The 16,290-nt window shown below is 45.5% G+C and overlaps 1 protein-coding gene across 1 annotated transcript in view; it reads left to right on the forward strand.

Annotated features, from left to right (window-relative positions):
• TONSL (tonsoku like, DNA repair protein) overlaps positions 1 to 16,290 on the forward strand; it is a 281,739-nt gene that overhangs the window by 114,626 nt on the left and 150,823 nt on the right. The window contains exon 12 of the mRNA XM_030220206.1: positions 2,664 to 2,725. Coding sequence (XP_030076066.1) covers positions 2,664 to 2,725 — 62 coding nt within the window. The remainder of the gene's footprint in view (positions 1 to 2,663; positions 2,726 to 16,290) is intronic.

Below are 16,290 nucleotides of genomic sequence, written 5' to 3' on the forward strand. Positions count from 1 at the left end.
TTGGCGTTTCGCTCAAGTGTGGTTAGAAAGGCAGTAAGAGTCATGTCCGACAACGCGACAGCGGTAGCGTATGTCAACCGGCAGAGCGGTACAAAGAGTCCGCGGTTGGCAATCGAGACGGCTCCGCTCATGAGTTGGGCGGAAAGGCATCTAGTGCAGATTTCGGCGGCGCACGTGGCCGGGGTGGACAACGTGAACGCGGATTTTCTAAGCAGACACATGTTGGACCCCGGAGAATGGTCTTTGCACCGGTCGGTGTTCGACCAGATAGTTCTAAAGTGGGGAATGCCAGTAGTGGATCTCATGGCGTCGGCACAGAATGCTCAGGTTCCTCGGTATTTCAATCGGCGTCGGGATCCGCGAGCAGAGGGGATTGATATATTTGTCCTTCCGTGGCTTCAGCGGGTATTGCTGTACGTGTTTCCCCCGTGGCCCTTGATAGGTTGAGTCCTACAAAGGGTAGAATGTCATGTGGGTCCGGTGTTGTTGGTGGCTCCGAATTGGCCGTGTTGGCCATGGTTCGGGGATCTGATGCGCTTGTTAGAAGGCGAGCCTCTGCGGCTGGGGGGCTCGGTGCTGTTGTGTCAGGGTCCAATTGTCATGCCGGATCCGGATCAGTTTTCTCTTACGGTGTGGCCCTTGAGAGGGAACAGTTGAGAAGGAAAGGGTTTTCCCCTCGGGTGATTCAGATGATGCTGCAGTCTCGCAAACGTTCGACGTCTTTGGCCTATGTGCGTGTGTGGTGCATATTTGGAGATTGGTGTGGGGACCGGGCGTGTGTCCCTTCGACAGCTTCTGTGTCGTGCATTTTAGATTTCTTGCAGGATGGTTTTGAGAAGGGCCTTTCATTGTCATCTTTGAAGGTGCAGCTGGCTGCTTTGGCGTGTTTTTGGGGTAAGGTGCAGGGCAGGTCGGTTGCGTCTTCCCTGGATGTGGTCCGTTTTTTGAGGGGGGGTAAAGTTGTTTCGTCCTCCTCAGCGGCTGGTAGTTCCTCAGTGGGATCTTAATATCGTTCTTGACTCTTTGGCGGGTTCTCCTTTTGAGCCCTTGGAGTCTTGATAAAAGACCTTACTATGAAGGTGGTCTTTTTGGTAGCTATATCGTCGGCTCGCAGGATTTCGGAACTTCAGGCTCTTTCATGTAGGCCTCCATTTCTGTGGTTTTCTAAGGAAAAGGTTTCGCTGCGTCCAGTGCCTTAGTTTTTGCCTAAGGTGGTATCCTCCTTTCATGTCAATCAGGTGATTTCGTTGCCGGTCTTGGGGGACCGGACGGGGAATGCTTCTCAGCGTCGTTTGGCGAAATTGGATGTGCGCAGAGTGTTGAAGGTTTACTTGCGCAGGTCGGAGGAATTCAGGTCTTCGGACAGGTTATTTGCCCTTCATGTGGGGCCCAAGAAGGGAGTGGCTGCTTCTAAGGCATCTATAGCTCGGTGGTTGAAGGATGCCATCTCTTCGGCTTACATACTGCATGGCTGTATGGTGCCGGTGGGGCTCAAGGCACATTCCACTAGGGGGATGGTGGCTTCTTGGGCAGAGAGTAGTTTTGTTCCACCGGTGGACATTTGTAGAGTGGCAGTGTGGTCCTCCCTGCATTCTTTTGTCAAACATTACAGAGTGGATGTACAGGCAAGGGACGATGCCAGTTTTGGAGCTGCAGTCCTGTCCTCTGGGCTTTGCAGGTCCCACCCTTAGATGTGTTTACTGCTTTGGTACGTCCCAAGCGTCTTGAACAGAGTGGAGGATTGCTGAGGAAGGTGAAATTAGGCCTTATCTGCTAATTTTCTTTCCTTTAGATCCTCCAGACCGTTCAAGAGCCCACCCAGTGTATCGGACAGTTCAGTATGATAATTTCTTTAGACTTCAGTTGCTGATATTTCTAGTAGCTCCTGTGATTTGGGTCCTGGAGTTTTACAAAGGGCAGTTTGTGGTACCGTTTGTGCCCATCTGCAGTTGAATTCCCCCATCTTAAGGGGAGGAGATCTGAGTGTGGATTCAGTGATTTTGTTTAGGTGGAGGTGTTTTGTTCCTCTGCTTTGTTACTGTTTTACTGGTGGTTAGAAGGTCTGCACAGACTACTTGTATAAGAAGTTTTAGTGTTCATTCTCCCTCTGCTGGTAGGAATGCATAATCCAAGCGTCTTGAACGGTCTGGAGGATCTAGAGGAAAGAAAATTAGCAGGTAAGACCTAATTTCGCCTTTCTTTCTATGAGTCCCACCATACCAGTCCAGGTGCTCCTTATATTCTTTCTGTGTTGGTATTTATTTTCAGATTACTTTTTTTCTTTAAAAAAAAAAAAAGTAGAGGAATAGAAGTAATTCCAATGGATTTTGAGGGTATGAGGAAGAAGGAGAACATATTGGGTTCTTAGCTCAGACTGTGTTACCATTGCTTTATCAAAATACTGTAGAACTCGAGCTTATAGGATGGAGATTAGTTTTGTTCTCTCTCTCTCTCTCTCTCTCTCTCTCTCTCTCTCTGCTAGTTGACAGGTGGGACTCAAGGAAAGAAAATTATCAAGTAAGTAAACTTCTGTGGCCACAGAGGTCCCTCTGCTGAAGTATCTGGCTCTTCTTTATAGGAGACCTAGGAAGGGGGCCCACTTCTAACACAGTGAACCGCTCATCCTATTTAAGCTCTGAGCTGTGCGTTTCATTCTCTTACAGATGAAGAGGAAGATCCAGAAGGCCATGAGAAAACTGTTTCTGGAAGGAGAAAAATAAACCGGGTAAGGAAAATAGCAATGGGCTCTTGTACAGGGCTGCTCAGAACTCCACAATCACAGGACCTGCTGAGCAAGTTCAGGATCCAACCTTTCTCAGACTGCTTGTCTCTAGTCAGCAGGTGGAAAGAGTCTGCTTTCTGGGTCAGCAGGAGCAAAACAATAGTAGAGAACAAGAGCCATTTGTGGAACCAAAAGGACTTTATTGCCAGCATGTACACAGTGACCCAACACGGCCATGTTTCGGCACAAAGAATGCCTATGTTGGGGGTCTATACACAGTGGTTGCTTTTCTGATTTAATGCAAAAGTGAACGCTGGTCAAAAATCCTCATTCAACTAGCCACTAAGATAATACTTTAGTACGACCCCAAAAACAATGTAGCTGTGTGCGTGCTGTTGATACTGGCTATAAAATCCTTTTGGCTCCACAGGTGGCTCTTGTTCTCCACTGTTTTGCTCCTGCTGACCTTGGTCATGGGGATTTGTTTTCCTTCTTTGGTATTTCTACTTTGTGGGTTACAAATGATGGCTATGTTCTGAAATCTTGTTTGTTTAAAACAGCCATAGTTTCATAAGTACATAAGTATTGCCATACTGGGAAAGAAAAGGTCCATCATGCCCAGCATCCTGTTTCCAACAGTGGCCAATCCAGATCACAAATACCTGGCAAGATCCCAAAAAATACAAAACATTTTATACTGCTTATCCCAGAAATAGTAGATTTTCCCCAAGTCCATTTAATAACTGTCTATGGACTTTTCCTTTAGGAAGCCGTCCAAACCTTTTTTAAACTCCGCTAAGCTAACTGCCTTTACCATATTCTCTGGCAACAAATTCCAGAGTTTAATTACACGTTGAGTGAAGAAATATTTTCTCCGATTCATTTTAAATTTACTACATTGTAGCTTCATCGCATGCCCCCTAGTCCTAGTATTTTTGGAAAGCGTGAACAGACGCTTCACATCTACCCGTTCAACTCCACACATTATTTTATAGACCTCTATCATATCTCCCCTCAGCCGCCTTTTCTCTAAGCTGAAGAGCCCTAGCCACTTTAGCCTTTCCTCATAGGGAAGTCGTCCCATTTCCTTTATCATTTTCGTTGCCCTTCTCTGCACCTTTTCTATTACTACTACTACTACTTAACATTTCTAGAGCGCTACTAGGGTTACGCAGCGCTGTACAGTTTAACAAAGAAGGACAGTCTCTGCTCGAAGGAGCTTACAATCTAAAGGACGAAATGTCAAGTTGGGGCAGTCAAGATTTCCTGAATAGAGGTGTAGTGGTTAGATGCCGAAGGCAACATTGAAGAGGTGGGCTTTGAGCAAGGATTTGAAGATGGGCAGGGAGGGGGCCTGGCGTATGGGCTCAGGGAGTTTATTCCAAGCATGGGGTGAGGCGAGGCAGAAAGGGCAGAGCCTGGAGTTGGCGGTGGTGGAGAAGGGTACTGAGAGGAGGGATTTGTCTTGAGAGCGGAGGTTACGGGTAGGAACGTAAGGGGAGATGAGGGTAGAGTGGTAAGGAGGGGCTGCAGATCGAGTGCATTTGTAGGTTAGCAGGAGAAGCTTGAACTGTATGCGGTACCTGATCGGAAGCCAGTGCAGTGACTTGAGGAGAGGGGTGATATGAGTATATCGGTCCAGGCAGAAGATAAGACGTGCAGCCGATTTCTGAACGGACTGAAGGGGGGATAGATGGATAGATACCTTTTCTAATTCCACTATATCTTTTTTGAGATACTGCGACCAGAATTGTACACAAGTTTTGAGGTGCGGTCGCACCATGGAGAGATACAAAGGCATTATAACATCCTTATTTTTGTTTTCCATTCCTTTCCTAATAATACCTAACATTCTATTTGCTTTCTTAGCCGCAGCAGCACATTGAGCAGAAGGTTTCAACGTATCATCAGTGACGACACCTAGATCCCTTTCTTGGTCCGTGACTCCTAACGGGGAACCTTGCATGATGTAGCTATAATTCGGGTTCCTCTTTCCCACATGCATCACTTTGCACTTGCTCACATTAAACGTCATCTGCCATTTAGACGCCCAGTCTCCCAGTCTCGTAAGGCCCTCTTGTAATTATTCACAAACCTCCTGCGATTTAACGACTTTGAATAACTTTGTGTCATCAACAAATTTAATTACCTCACTAGTTACTCCCATCTCTAGGTCATATGTTAAAAAGCAGCGGTCCCAGCACAGACCTCTGGGGAACCCAACTAACTGCCCTTCTCCATTGAGAATACTGACCATTTAACCCTAGTCTCTTTTTTCTATCTTTTTAACCAGTTTTTAATCCACAATAGAACACTACCTCCTATCCCATGACTCTCCAATTTCCTCTGGAGTCTTTCATGAGGTACTCTGTCAAACACCTTCTGAAAATCCAGATACACAATATGAACCTGCTCACCTTTATCCACATGTTTGTTCACCCCTTCAAAGAAATGTAGTAGATTGGTGAGGCAAGATTTCCCTTCACTAAATCCATGTTGACTTTGTCTCATTAATCCATGCTTTTGAATATGCTCTGTAATTTTGTTCTTAATAATAGTCTCTACCATCTTGCCCGGCACCGACGTCAGACTCACCGGTTTATAATTTCCCGGATCTCCTCTGGAACCTTTTTTAAAAATCGACGTTACATTGGCCACCCTCCAGTCTTCCGGTATCACACTCGATTTTAAGGATAAATTACATATTTCTAACAGTAGCTCTGCAAGCTCATTTTTCAGTTCTATCAGTACTCTGGGATGAATACCATCCGGTCCTGGAGATTTGATACTCTTCAGTTTGTAGAACTGCCCCATTACATCCTCCAGGTTTACAGAGAATTCATTAAGTTTCTTCGACTCGTCAGCTTCGAATACCATTTCCAGCATCGGTATCACTCCCAAATCTTCTTCAGTGAAGACGGAAGCAAAGAATTCATTTAATCTGTCCGCAACGGCTTTGTCTTCCCTGATTGCCCCTATTACTCCTCGGTCATCTAGCAGTCCAACTAATTCTTTTGCCGGCTTCCTGCTTTTAATATACCTAAAAAAATTTTTTACTATGAGTTTTTGCCTCCAACGCAATCTTTTTTTTTTTTTTTTTCCGAAGTCCCTCTTATCCTTCCTTATCAGCGCTTTGCATTTGACTTGACATTCCTTATGCCGTTTCTTATTATTTTCAGTCTGTTCCTTCTTCCATTTTCTGAAGGATTTTCTTTTAGCTCTAATAGCTTCTTTCACCTCACTTTTTAACCACGCCGGCTGTCGTTTGGTCTTCCGTCCTCCTTTTTTAATACGCGGAATATATTTGGCCTGAGCTTCCAAGATGGTGTTTTTGAACAGCATCCACGCCTGTTGTAAATTTTTGACGGTCGCAGTCGCTCCTGTAAGTTTTCTTTTCACCGTTCTTCTCATTTTATCATAGTCTCCTTTTTTAAAGTTAAACGCTAACGTATTTGATTTCCTATGTATACTTACTTCAAAGCTAATATCAAATCCGATCATATTATGATCACTATTATCAAGCGGCCCCAGCACCATTACCTCCCGCACCAGATCATGCGCTCCACTAAGGACTAGGTCTAGAATTTTTTTCCTTCTCTCGTCGGCTCCTGTACCAGCTGCTCCATAAAGCTGTCCTTGATTTCATCAATGAATTTTACCTCCCTAGCATGCCCCGATGTTACATTTATCCAGTCAATACCGGGGTAATTGAAATCACCCATTATTATTGTGTTGCCCAGTTTGTTTGCGTCCCTAATTTCCTTTAACATTTCTGCATCCGTCTGTTCATCCTGGCCAGGTGAACGGTAGTACACTCCTATCATTATCCTTTTCCCCTTTACACGTGGAATTTCAATCCACAGTGATTCCAAGACGTGTTTTGTTTCCTGCAGAATTTTCAATCTATTTGATTCAAGGCTCTTGTTAATATACAATGCTACCCCTCCACCAATTCGATCCACCCTATCACTACGATATAATTTCTTAGGCTTATTTCTTAGGCTCCTGGCATTCACATATAGACATTTCAAACTCTTTGTTGTTCCTATTTACATCATGCTCAGTAGTTGACAGTATTAATTTGCATTCTTTTGTCTGATTTTTATTTTTATTTAAGAACACCTGATCTACTATGGTCCCTTTTGTAACGTCACTATCAGGATACCCTATCTTCCCTGTTTTGGTGATTTCTTTGAAAGATACCTTATCCCGAACCATGCGCTTTTGAGCGACTGGCCTTCCCCCCCATTTCTAGTTTAAAAGCTGTTCTATCTCCTTTTTAAATACCGATGCCAGCAGCCTGGTCCCACCGTGGTTAAGGTGGAGCCCATCCTTTCAGAATAGGCTCCCCCTTCCCCAGAATGTTGCCCAGTTTCTAACAAATCTAAAACCCTCCTTCCTGCACAATCGTCTCATCCACGCATTGAGACTCCGGAGCTCTGCCTGTCTTTTGGGCCCTGCGCGTGGAATGGGTAGCATTTCAGAAAATGCTACCCTAGAGGATCTGGATTTGAGCTTTCTACCTAAGAGCCTAAATTTGGCTTCCAGACTAAACTGGATCCTGCAGTGCCTGGTAGATTCTATCTGTTAATGCTGTGGTACAAAGTTTTTAAAACTAAGTGGAAAAGACTAAGGAGATTAGGTAACTTAGAAGCCTGATCACTCACTATTTTAAACTTTTGAAACAAAACTTTCCCTAAACTGTCAATAGCATGCCACAAAGATTCTAAATTCACCATTACCCTGGCTTTCCTCTTAGGCCATGTTGACAGAATATGCATTCTGTCACACTCCATCATCATCCAGCTTCTTGGTTGATGTGTTCTCCTTTCTCCTTATGAGCCCTCATCTGATTTATTCCACCTTCTTCTTCATTGTATTCACTCTTATTACATTACTTTACAAATGACAGTTGTATCCCATGAATGCATTTTATGGTTCAGTGCAGCTAACATAAAGACAAAAACCTAGGATTGTTATATTTAAGTAAAAGCATATTAAACAAGGAATTAACATACAACACATTTTTGAAATAAAGTTTTTAACATTTTTTGAGATAATTTTTAATGTGTTAATTGTCTGATAGATATTGGTAAGCAGTTCCACTTTGCAGATTGATATGGGAATAACAACATAAATGTGGATTATTTTACTAGGATTTGGATAATTTATTTATTTATTGCATTTGTACCCCACAATTTCCCACCTATTTGCAGGCTCAATGTGGCTTACATAGTATCGTCAAGGCATTTGCCCAGTCGGTTGATACAGATACAAGGTTTGTATAGTGATTGGATGAGTTATAAGTGGAGGGTCGCAAGGGATGAAGATTGCGTGTTGTCCAGTACGATTATAGTCATACTGAGTTGCTGGGTGAAGAGGTTTACGTGGGATTGTTGGGGTAGGCCGTTTTGAAGAGGTTGGTTTTTAGTGATTTTCTGAAGTTCAGGTGGTGTTGCATTGTTTTCACAGCTTTTGGGAGGCCATTCCATAGTTTTGCACTTATGTAGGAGAAGCTGGATGCGTAAGTTGTTTTGTATTTCAGTCCTTTGCAATTTGGGTAGTGTAGGTTTAGGTAGGATCTTGACGATTTGACTTTGTTTCTTATTGGCAGATCTATAAGGTCTGTCATGTATCCTGGGACTACTCCGTATATGATTTTGTGGACTAAGGTGCAGATTTTGAAGGTGATCCGTTCTTTGATTGGGAGCCAGTGCAACTTTTCTCAAAGAGGTTTGGCATTTTCGAAGCATTTTCTGTTGAATATCAGCCTGGCTGCTGTGTTTTGGGCTGTCTGGAGTTTTTTTTATGAGTTGTTCTTTGCAACCCGCGTAGATTCCGTTGCAATAATCTGCATGGCTTAGGACCATTGATTGTATTAGATATCGAAAGGTTGCTCTTGGGAAGAAAGGTTTTAATCATTTGAGCTTCCACATTGAATAGAACATTTTCTTTGTTACTGAGTTTACTTGGGTCTCTAGAGTAAGGTCGCGATAACTTACAATTTCTAACAAGTAGATCAATTCCTACATTGGCACACCAATGTGGAATGCATTGCCACTTGACCTGACGACTATTCACGACCTAATCAACTTTTGAAAATCATTAAAGACTTACTTTTTCAACAAGACTTACCATAATAATCAATAATAGGATTTCTAACATACCGCTAGTCACTTGATATTCCGTTTTCTTGTTTATTGAATTGATTATATCCACTATGTTTCACTTGTTCTATATGTAATTAATTGTGTATCTACTCTTGAATGACGCTTGACATGATGTAATATTGTAAGCCACATTGAGCCTGCAAATAAGTGGGAAAATGTGGGATACAAATGCAACAAATAAATTAGATTGGACATATATTCAGAAGCCCTACCAAGTATAATGAGATAAACCATTGAACACATTTTATGTGTCAATCGTTTTTTATTGTGAAATCAGCATACAGCAATACAGTCGTAAACAGTAAATTCAACATTAATACATCTATAACCACCCATTCCACCCTCCAACATTATATAGAGCGCCACTTATGAGACCAAGACTACAATGGTCAGAAATCTATCTATTCAGCAAGTGACTCCTGGCTGTGGGGGTCAAGGTGTTCCAAAGCGGGCTCCAGCACTGAGAAAACTTTTCTCCCCTAGCGAGGCAAAGTCTTTAATTCCCATCCTTTCCAGGCATAGTAAAACAATCATACGTGTTTCCTTAGCATCCCTCCAGACCGGCCCAGGATTAGACTGATGGGTTGTGCTCGCCTACCAGCAGGTGGAGAATGAGAAAAATCTCTGACTCTAGCGAGCCAATAAGAGCCCTGGTCATGTGACCCTAGCCTCAGTATTTTCTCAGTCTCCCAGCAGGTAGGACGTGAGCCCATTAATCTCTCTTTATTCTTTGATAATTTTTCTTCTCTTTATTCTGGTGTTTCTGTGCCTCAGGAATTCTTTGGAGGCTTGTTAGAATTTCTGTCTTATTGTCAGCCTCAGGGGTGTTACACTCGGGGTGCCCCCGGGTCCCTCCCCTTCTTCCTCCTCATCTCCCTTCTCATAATTAAATTTCTAAGGGAAGGACTACCCTTTTTGGTTAGCAAAGGGTTCTGTCTTTGGGAGAGGCAGCCAGGTTTCAAAAAAAAAAAGACAAAAAGAGGTGAATTTATGGCGGCAGTGCTTCCCCTTTGACCTAACGAGCAGACAGCTCCGTTTTGAGTCCTGTGTGTGTGTGTTTTCCTATCAGCTCAGCTGTTAAAGAAAAAGAGACAAGGAAAGTGAAAGGCAGTGAATTTTCTGCATTTGTGCCTTCTGCCCTTCCGTTTTGAATTTATTTTGTGGAGTGCATTGTTTTCGGTCGTCGAAACGGGACTTTAAAAAAGAAAAAGTAAATAAATATAATAGGTGCGAACCGGAGTGACGCGTGCACGCGTGTTCCCGCGATGGCAGAGAAACTTAAGCGCTGCACTGTCTGTCAGCGTTGGGAGGGGGGGGGGTTAATTCTTCTGGTGCCTGTAAATATTGTACCGCGTTAGCGGCGACGTCGGGGCCTGTTCTTCCGTCGAGTTCGGGGGCTCATTCTTTGGCTTCTTCACCAGCGCGGGCTGCTGCTGTAGTTGCTGAAGGGACAGAAGTGGCTCCGGAGGCCAGTTCAGTAAATTTGGCGCGAGCGGCGGCCATTTTGAAACCTGATCCGTCGTCGCCGTCGCGTGTTCAGGCTCCTTCAAAGAATACTCCTAATGCTCCAACTTTTGATGCGGGGGCTCTGGTGCAGACTGGGAACACTCAGACAGGGGGGTTCCCTCCTGAGTTCGTCCTTCAGATGTACAGGGCCTTCGTGATGCAGACGGGCGATGCAGGAGAAGCTGTCAGAGCTGTTCCTCCTCCTAAGAGGTTTAGAGAAGGTGAGATGCAGCTAGATCTATGGTCTGACCATGATCAGGAGATGCCCTATTTGGAAGAGGAGGAGGATTTTACTGAAAATGTCTGGGATGATCCATCGGTTACAGATCCTGAGGCTGGATCTTTTGCCCAAGGGGAAGATCCTTCAGTGGCTAGAATTTTTCATAAGGATGACTTGCAGGAGCTCATTTCTATGGTCTTCTCTACTTTGAACTTTGAGGATCTCTCACCAGTTTCAGAACCCCGCAAGGTTGACTGCTTGATTAAGGGTTCTAGATCCTCTGCCAAAACTTTTCCCATGCATCAGGATATTTGGGATGTTATTAAGGCGCAGTGGGAAGTCCCGGATGCGGCTTTTCGTCCTACCAGATCCATGAATCATCTTTATTCGGTCCCTGAAGCAGATAGAGCGGTACTCAGGGTTCCTGTGGTTGATGCGGTGGTCTCGGCGGTTACTAAGCGTAACACAGTCCCTGTAGATGGGGGTACGGCTCTTCGGGATATGCAGGATAGGCGGCTAGATACTCTGCTCAAGAATAGTTTTGATGTTTCTTCTTTGGCAGTACAGGCTGCCATTTGTGGTTCCTTAGTGGCTAGGGCTTGTTTTAGATGGGCGGAGAGAGTTCTGGACAGGTCTTCAGATGATTTGTCAACCATAGATGTAGAGGTCGCCAAGATTGAAACAGGGGCGGCTTTTCTAGCTGATGCCTTGTATGATCTGCTACGAGCATCTTCGAAGTCTTTGGCCTTGGGAGTCGCTGCCCGCCGATCTCTGTGGTTGAAGGGTTGGTCGGCGAACGCGGCTTCCAAGTCTAAATTGAGTAAATTTCCTTTTAAAGGCTCCTTTTTGTTTGGAGAGGAATTGGATAAATTTGTCAGTTCGTTAGGAGATGCTAAGGTTCCTCGTATCCCAGAAGATAGGCCTTGTCTGTCAAGTCGGGGTACGTTGTTTGGTCGTGGTAGAATGAGAGGTTTCCGTAGATTTCAAGCGGGTTGCAGTTTTCAGCCTCACAGATCTCGTTTTTTCAACAGAACTCAGTCCTTTCGCGGTTCCCGCAGAGGAGTGGGTCTCTCTGGCGCAGGTTTTAGATCTCAATCGCGTTTTTCACAATGAAGGTGCGAGGGCCTTTCCTCTGATCCCTCTCAGAGGTGGGCCCAAATCACTTCAGATCAGTGGGTCTTAGAAGTTATTCGAGAAGGTTATGCCTTAGAGTTCACCAGGCCTCTTTCAGATGCCTTTGTGGAGTCTCCCTGCCGCTCTCCTCAAAAGGCGGGAGCGGTTCGGGATACTCTACAGAGGCTTATAGATCTTCAAGCTATTTATCCAGTCCCTCCTTCCGAGCACAGGCAGGGCCGATATTCCATTTACTTTGTGGTACCCAAAAAGGAAGAGTCTTTTCGTCCTATTCTAGACCTCAAAGCGGTCAATCGTGCCCTCTGAATTTCAAGCTTTCGCATGGAGACCCTTCGGTCGGTCTTAGTGGCAGTGCGCAAAGGAGAGTATTTAACAGCTTTAGATTTGACAGAGGCTTATTTATACATTCCTATCCGTCCGGCTCATCACAAGTTCTTGCGGTTTGCAATTCTAGGAAAACATTACCAGTTTCGCGGTTTGCCCTTTGGCCTCGCAACCGCTCCGCGTACCTTTACCAAAGTTATGGTCCTTGTGGCAGCAGCACTTAGGAAAGAAGGGATTCTCGTTCATCCCTATCTAGACGATTGGTTGATCAGAGCAAAGTCTTATCAGGAGAGTTGTCACGTCACGGGTCGCGTGGTGGCATTTTTGCAGTCCCTAGGTTGGGTGGTCAATGTGGCCAAGAGTCGTCTAGTTCCTTCTCAGTTGCTGGAATATTTAGGAGTCACCTTTGACACGGCGCGGGGGAGAGTTTTTCTGCCGCAGGGCAGGATTCTAAAGCTCCGGTCTCAGATTATGAATTTATTACATCAGAGCATGCCTCCGGTTCGATCTTATATGCAAGTTCTCGGGTCCATGGCAGCCCTGGTAGTTCCCTGGGCCAGGGCTCACATGAGGACTCTTCAGTGGTCTCTGCTGTCCCGGTGGTCTGCTCAAACGGGCTCCCTTCTGAAGAAGCTACCGCTGCGCAATCGGGAACGAATTTCTCTTTTTTGGTGGCTGCGGATAGAGAATCTCACTGTAGGGATGCCATTGGAGTCTCCTCGGTGGATTCCATTAACGACAGATGCCAGTCTCCGAGGCTGGGGAGCTCATTGCCTAGACAAGTGGACGCAGGGTCTCTGGTCTCCGTTGGAAGCAACTCAATCCATCAACTTCTTGGAGACTAGGGCGATTCGGTTAGCTCTACAGCACTTCGGTCATCTCCTGGTGGGCAAAGCGGTGAGAGTTCTCTCAGACAATGTCTCGGCAGTGGCATATATCAACCGTCAGGGGGGAACGAGATGCCGTCTCTTGGGTCGGGAGGCGGAGAGTCTCATAGCATGGGCAGAGATTCACCTCACGGCCATATCAGCTTCGCATGTAGCAGGAGTAGAAAATGTTCGAGCAGATTTCCTCAGTCGTCACACTCTCGATCCAGGAGAATGGTCTCTCAGCGATTGGGTGTTTCAATTGATAGTAAAGCGCTGGGGCACTCCAGTTCTAGATCTGTTCGCCTCCAGACTCAACTGCAAGGTTCCACTCTTCTTCAGTCGCCGACGAGATGCAAGAGCGGCAGGGGTAGACGCCCTTTTGCAGCAGTGGCCCTCCGGCCTTCTTTACGCGTTTCCTCCATGGCCACTAATAGGTCGTCTCCTCCAGAGGATCGAGGAGCACGGGGGGGGGGGGTTCTTTTGGTGGCTCCAGATTGGCCTCGGCGGCCTTGGTACGTGGATCTGCAATGTCTGTCGGTGGCGACTCCGCTTCGACTTCTGGTACACAAGGATTTGTTGGTACAAGGGCTGGTTCCGCATCCAGATCCGGCTCGATTTTGTCTTACGGCTTGGCTCTTGAACGAGCTCGTTTAGCTAAGAGGGGGTTCTCTGCTCCAGTGATTTCCACCATGCTGCGATCTCGGCGTCGCTCCACCTCTCTGAGCTATATTCACACCTGGAGGGTGTTTGAGGCTTGGTGTGCAGAGGTAGGCATTGCTCCGTTTCGAGCCTCTGTGGCTCAAATGTTGGATTTTCTGCAGAGTGGTTATGATAAAGGGCTGTCCCTTTCTTCACTTAAGGTGCAGGCGGCAGCTCTTTCCTGTTTCAGAGGTTGGATTCGAGGTAAATCTTTAGCCAGTCTTCCAGATGTAGCTCGTTTTTTGAAGTGAGTTAGCCTTCTGCGTCCTCCGGTCAGAGCGGTTTTTCCATCTTGGGATCTTAATCTAGTTCTTTCGGCCTTGACAAGACCTCCTTTTGAGCCATTACAGGTGTGTTCTTTGAAGGATTTGATGCTTAAGACAGTGTTTCTAGTGTCTATTGCGTCGGCTAGAAGGGTTTCAGAGTTACAAGCCTTTTCCTGTAGATCTCCATTTCTGGAATTTTCTAAGGAACGAGTGGTACTTCGTCCAGTGCCTTCTTTTTTTGCCTAAGGTACTTTCGTTTTAATCTGTCCCAGTCGGTTTTTCTTCCTGTTCTGGGTTCGGCTTCAGGAACGCAGGAGCAGAGGCGCTTGCGTACTCTGGATGTTAAGTGAGTGCTTAAACGATATCTCGCAGTTACTGAGGTCTTCCGTCGCACGGACCATCTTTTTATTCTTTTGGCTGGACACCGTAAGGGGTTGTCAGCTTCTAAACCCACATTGTCTAGATGGATCAAAGAGATGATTGCGTCAGCTTACCTCTTGGCAGGTAAAGCAGTCCCGGACGCTGTCAGGGCTCATTCTATGCGGGAGCAAGCAGCGTCGTGGGCTGAGTGTTCCTTGGTCCCGCCAGTGGAGATTTGTAAGCGACGACCTGATCTTCGCTTCATTCTTTTTCTAAGCATTACAGACTTGATGTTCAGTGTCGACAGGAGGCGGTCTTCGCATCACAAGTACTCACAGCGGGTTTGCTGGGGTCCCTCCCGTAGGACTACTGCTTTGTTACGTCCCATCAGTCCAATCCTGGGCTGGTCCGGAGGGATGCTAAGGAAGGAGAAATTAGACCTTACCTGCTAATTTGCTTTCCTTTAGTCCCTCCGGACCGGCCCAGGTCCCTCCCGTGATCTATCTTTCTGTCAATGTTCTTTGTTTTCTTGTTTGCAGAGCTGTTGTTGCGAGTTATTTCATTAAGAAAGCCTTAAGCTGTTTCACAGTTTATACGCTGGTTGCCAGTTTATCAGTTACTTATATACTTTCATCTGTACATATTTATATTTTACTGGCAGGCCATACCGCTGCTCTGGTGAGAGTTGTCGGTGAGCCGTTCGTTATTTGCAGGACATACCGCTGCTCTGGTGAGAGTTGTCGGTGAGCCGATGGTTTAGCACATTTTTAAGAGTGATACTGGCTGCTTGAATTCCTTGAGGCATAGAGGGTACAGGTTTTTTTCTTCTTTCTGCTTTGTTATTCCAATACTGAGGCTAGGGTCACATGACCAGGGCTCTTATTGGCTCGCTAGAGTCAGAGTTTTTTTTCTCAGTTTCCACCTGTTGGTAGGCGAGCACAACCCATCAGTCCAATCCTGGGCCGGTCCGGAGGGACTAAAGGAAAGCAAATTAGCAGGTAAGGTCTAATTTCTCCTTGTACCTGAGGCAATGGAGGGCCAAGTGACCTGCCCAAGATCACAATTACCAGAAGGATCTCGTAATACGACTATCTACGACCCTACCCAGTTTTTATGTTCAATACTTTTTAATTCATGACTCTGCATACAAAGATATTCATACGATTCCTAACATAACCTTCTAATTCTCATAACAGAGTTACAAATATTCAACATTCAACTTGTCATCGAACATTTTATATTCCCCTCCCCCCAGTCCCCTCCTCCCTCCCTACCCCTACCTCTTAGTTGAACATCTTTCTTAGATTGACAGCTCAATATAGACAAACATAAAACTGCAACGTGTAAATATCTTTTACGATTAAGTTAATCAGTCAATGTTCTCTCAGTCATCCATCAAATCCCCTCCCCTCCCCTCCCTCCCTTACTCAGGGGGAATAGGATTGGAAGGGGGGAGGAGGATGGGAGGGTTTTATTGTTTTGTTACATTTGTACCCTGCGCTTTCCCACTCATGGCAGGCTCAATGCGGCTTACATATACAGGTACTTATTTGTACCTGCGGCAATGGAGGGTTAATTGACTTGCCCAGAGTCACAAGTAGCTGCCTGTGCCTGAAGTGGGAATCGAACTCAGTTCCCCAGGACCAGAGTCCACCACCCTAATATATATATATATATATATATATATCTCCAGAGTCCACCACCCTAACCACTAGGCCACTATATATATATATAGTGGCCTAGTGGTTAGTATGGTCAAAACTCTAGCAACATTCCTAATTCTACCAATGTTATATAGGTATTAACTCCCCTTATCCCCTTCCCCCCCCCCCCCACTTCCCCCTTCTCCTGATCTATTCCCATCTTGCAAGATTAATAGTGTCTCGCCCCCCTCTTCCAACACTCTTGCCGAGATGTCTTCTTCCTTTGCATTACATTTGTAAGGTGTTCAAAACTAAGCTACAGGTCCTACTAGTGAGTGATTGTACATATGGCTCCCAGGTCAGCCAAAAGTTCTTTT

Source organism: Microcaecilia unicolor, chromosome 1 (assembly GCF_901765095.1).
Source record: "Microcaecilia unicolor chromosome 1, aMicUni1.1, whole genome shotgun sequence".
NCBI classification, from domain to species: Eukaryota; Metazoa; Chordata; class Amphibia; order Gymnophiona; family Siphonopidae; genus Microcaecilia; species Microcaecilia unicolor.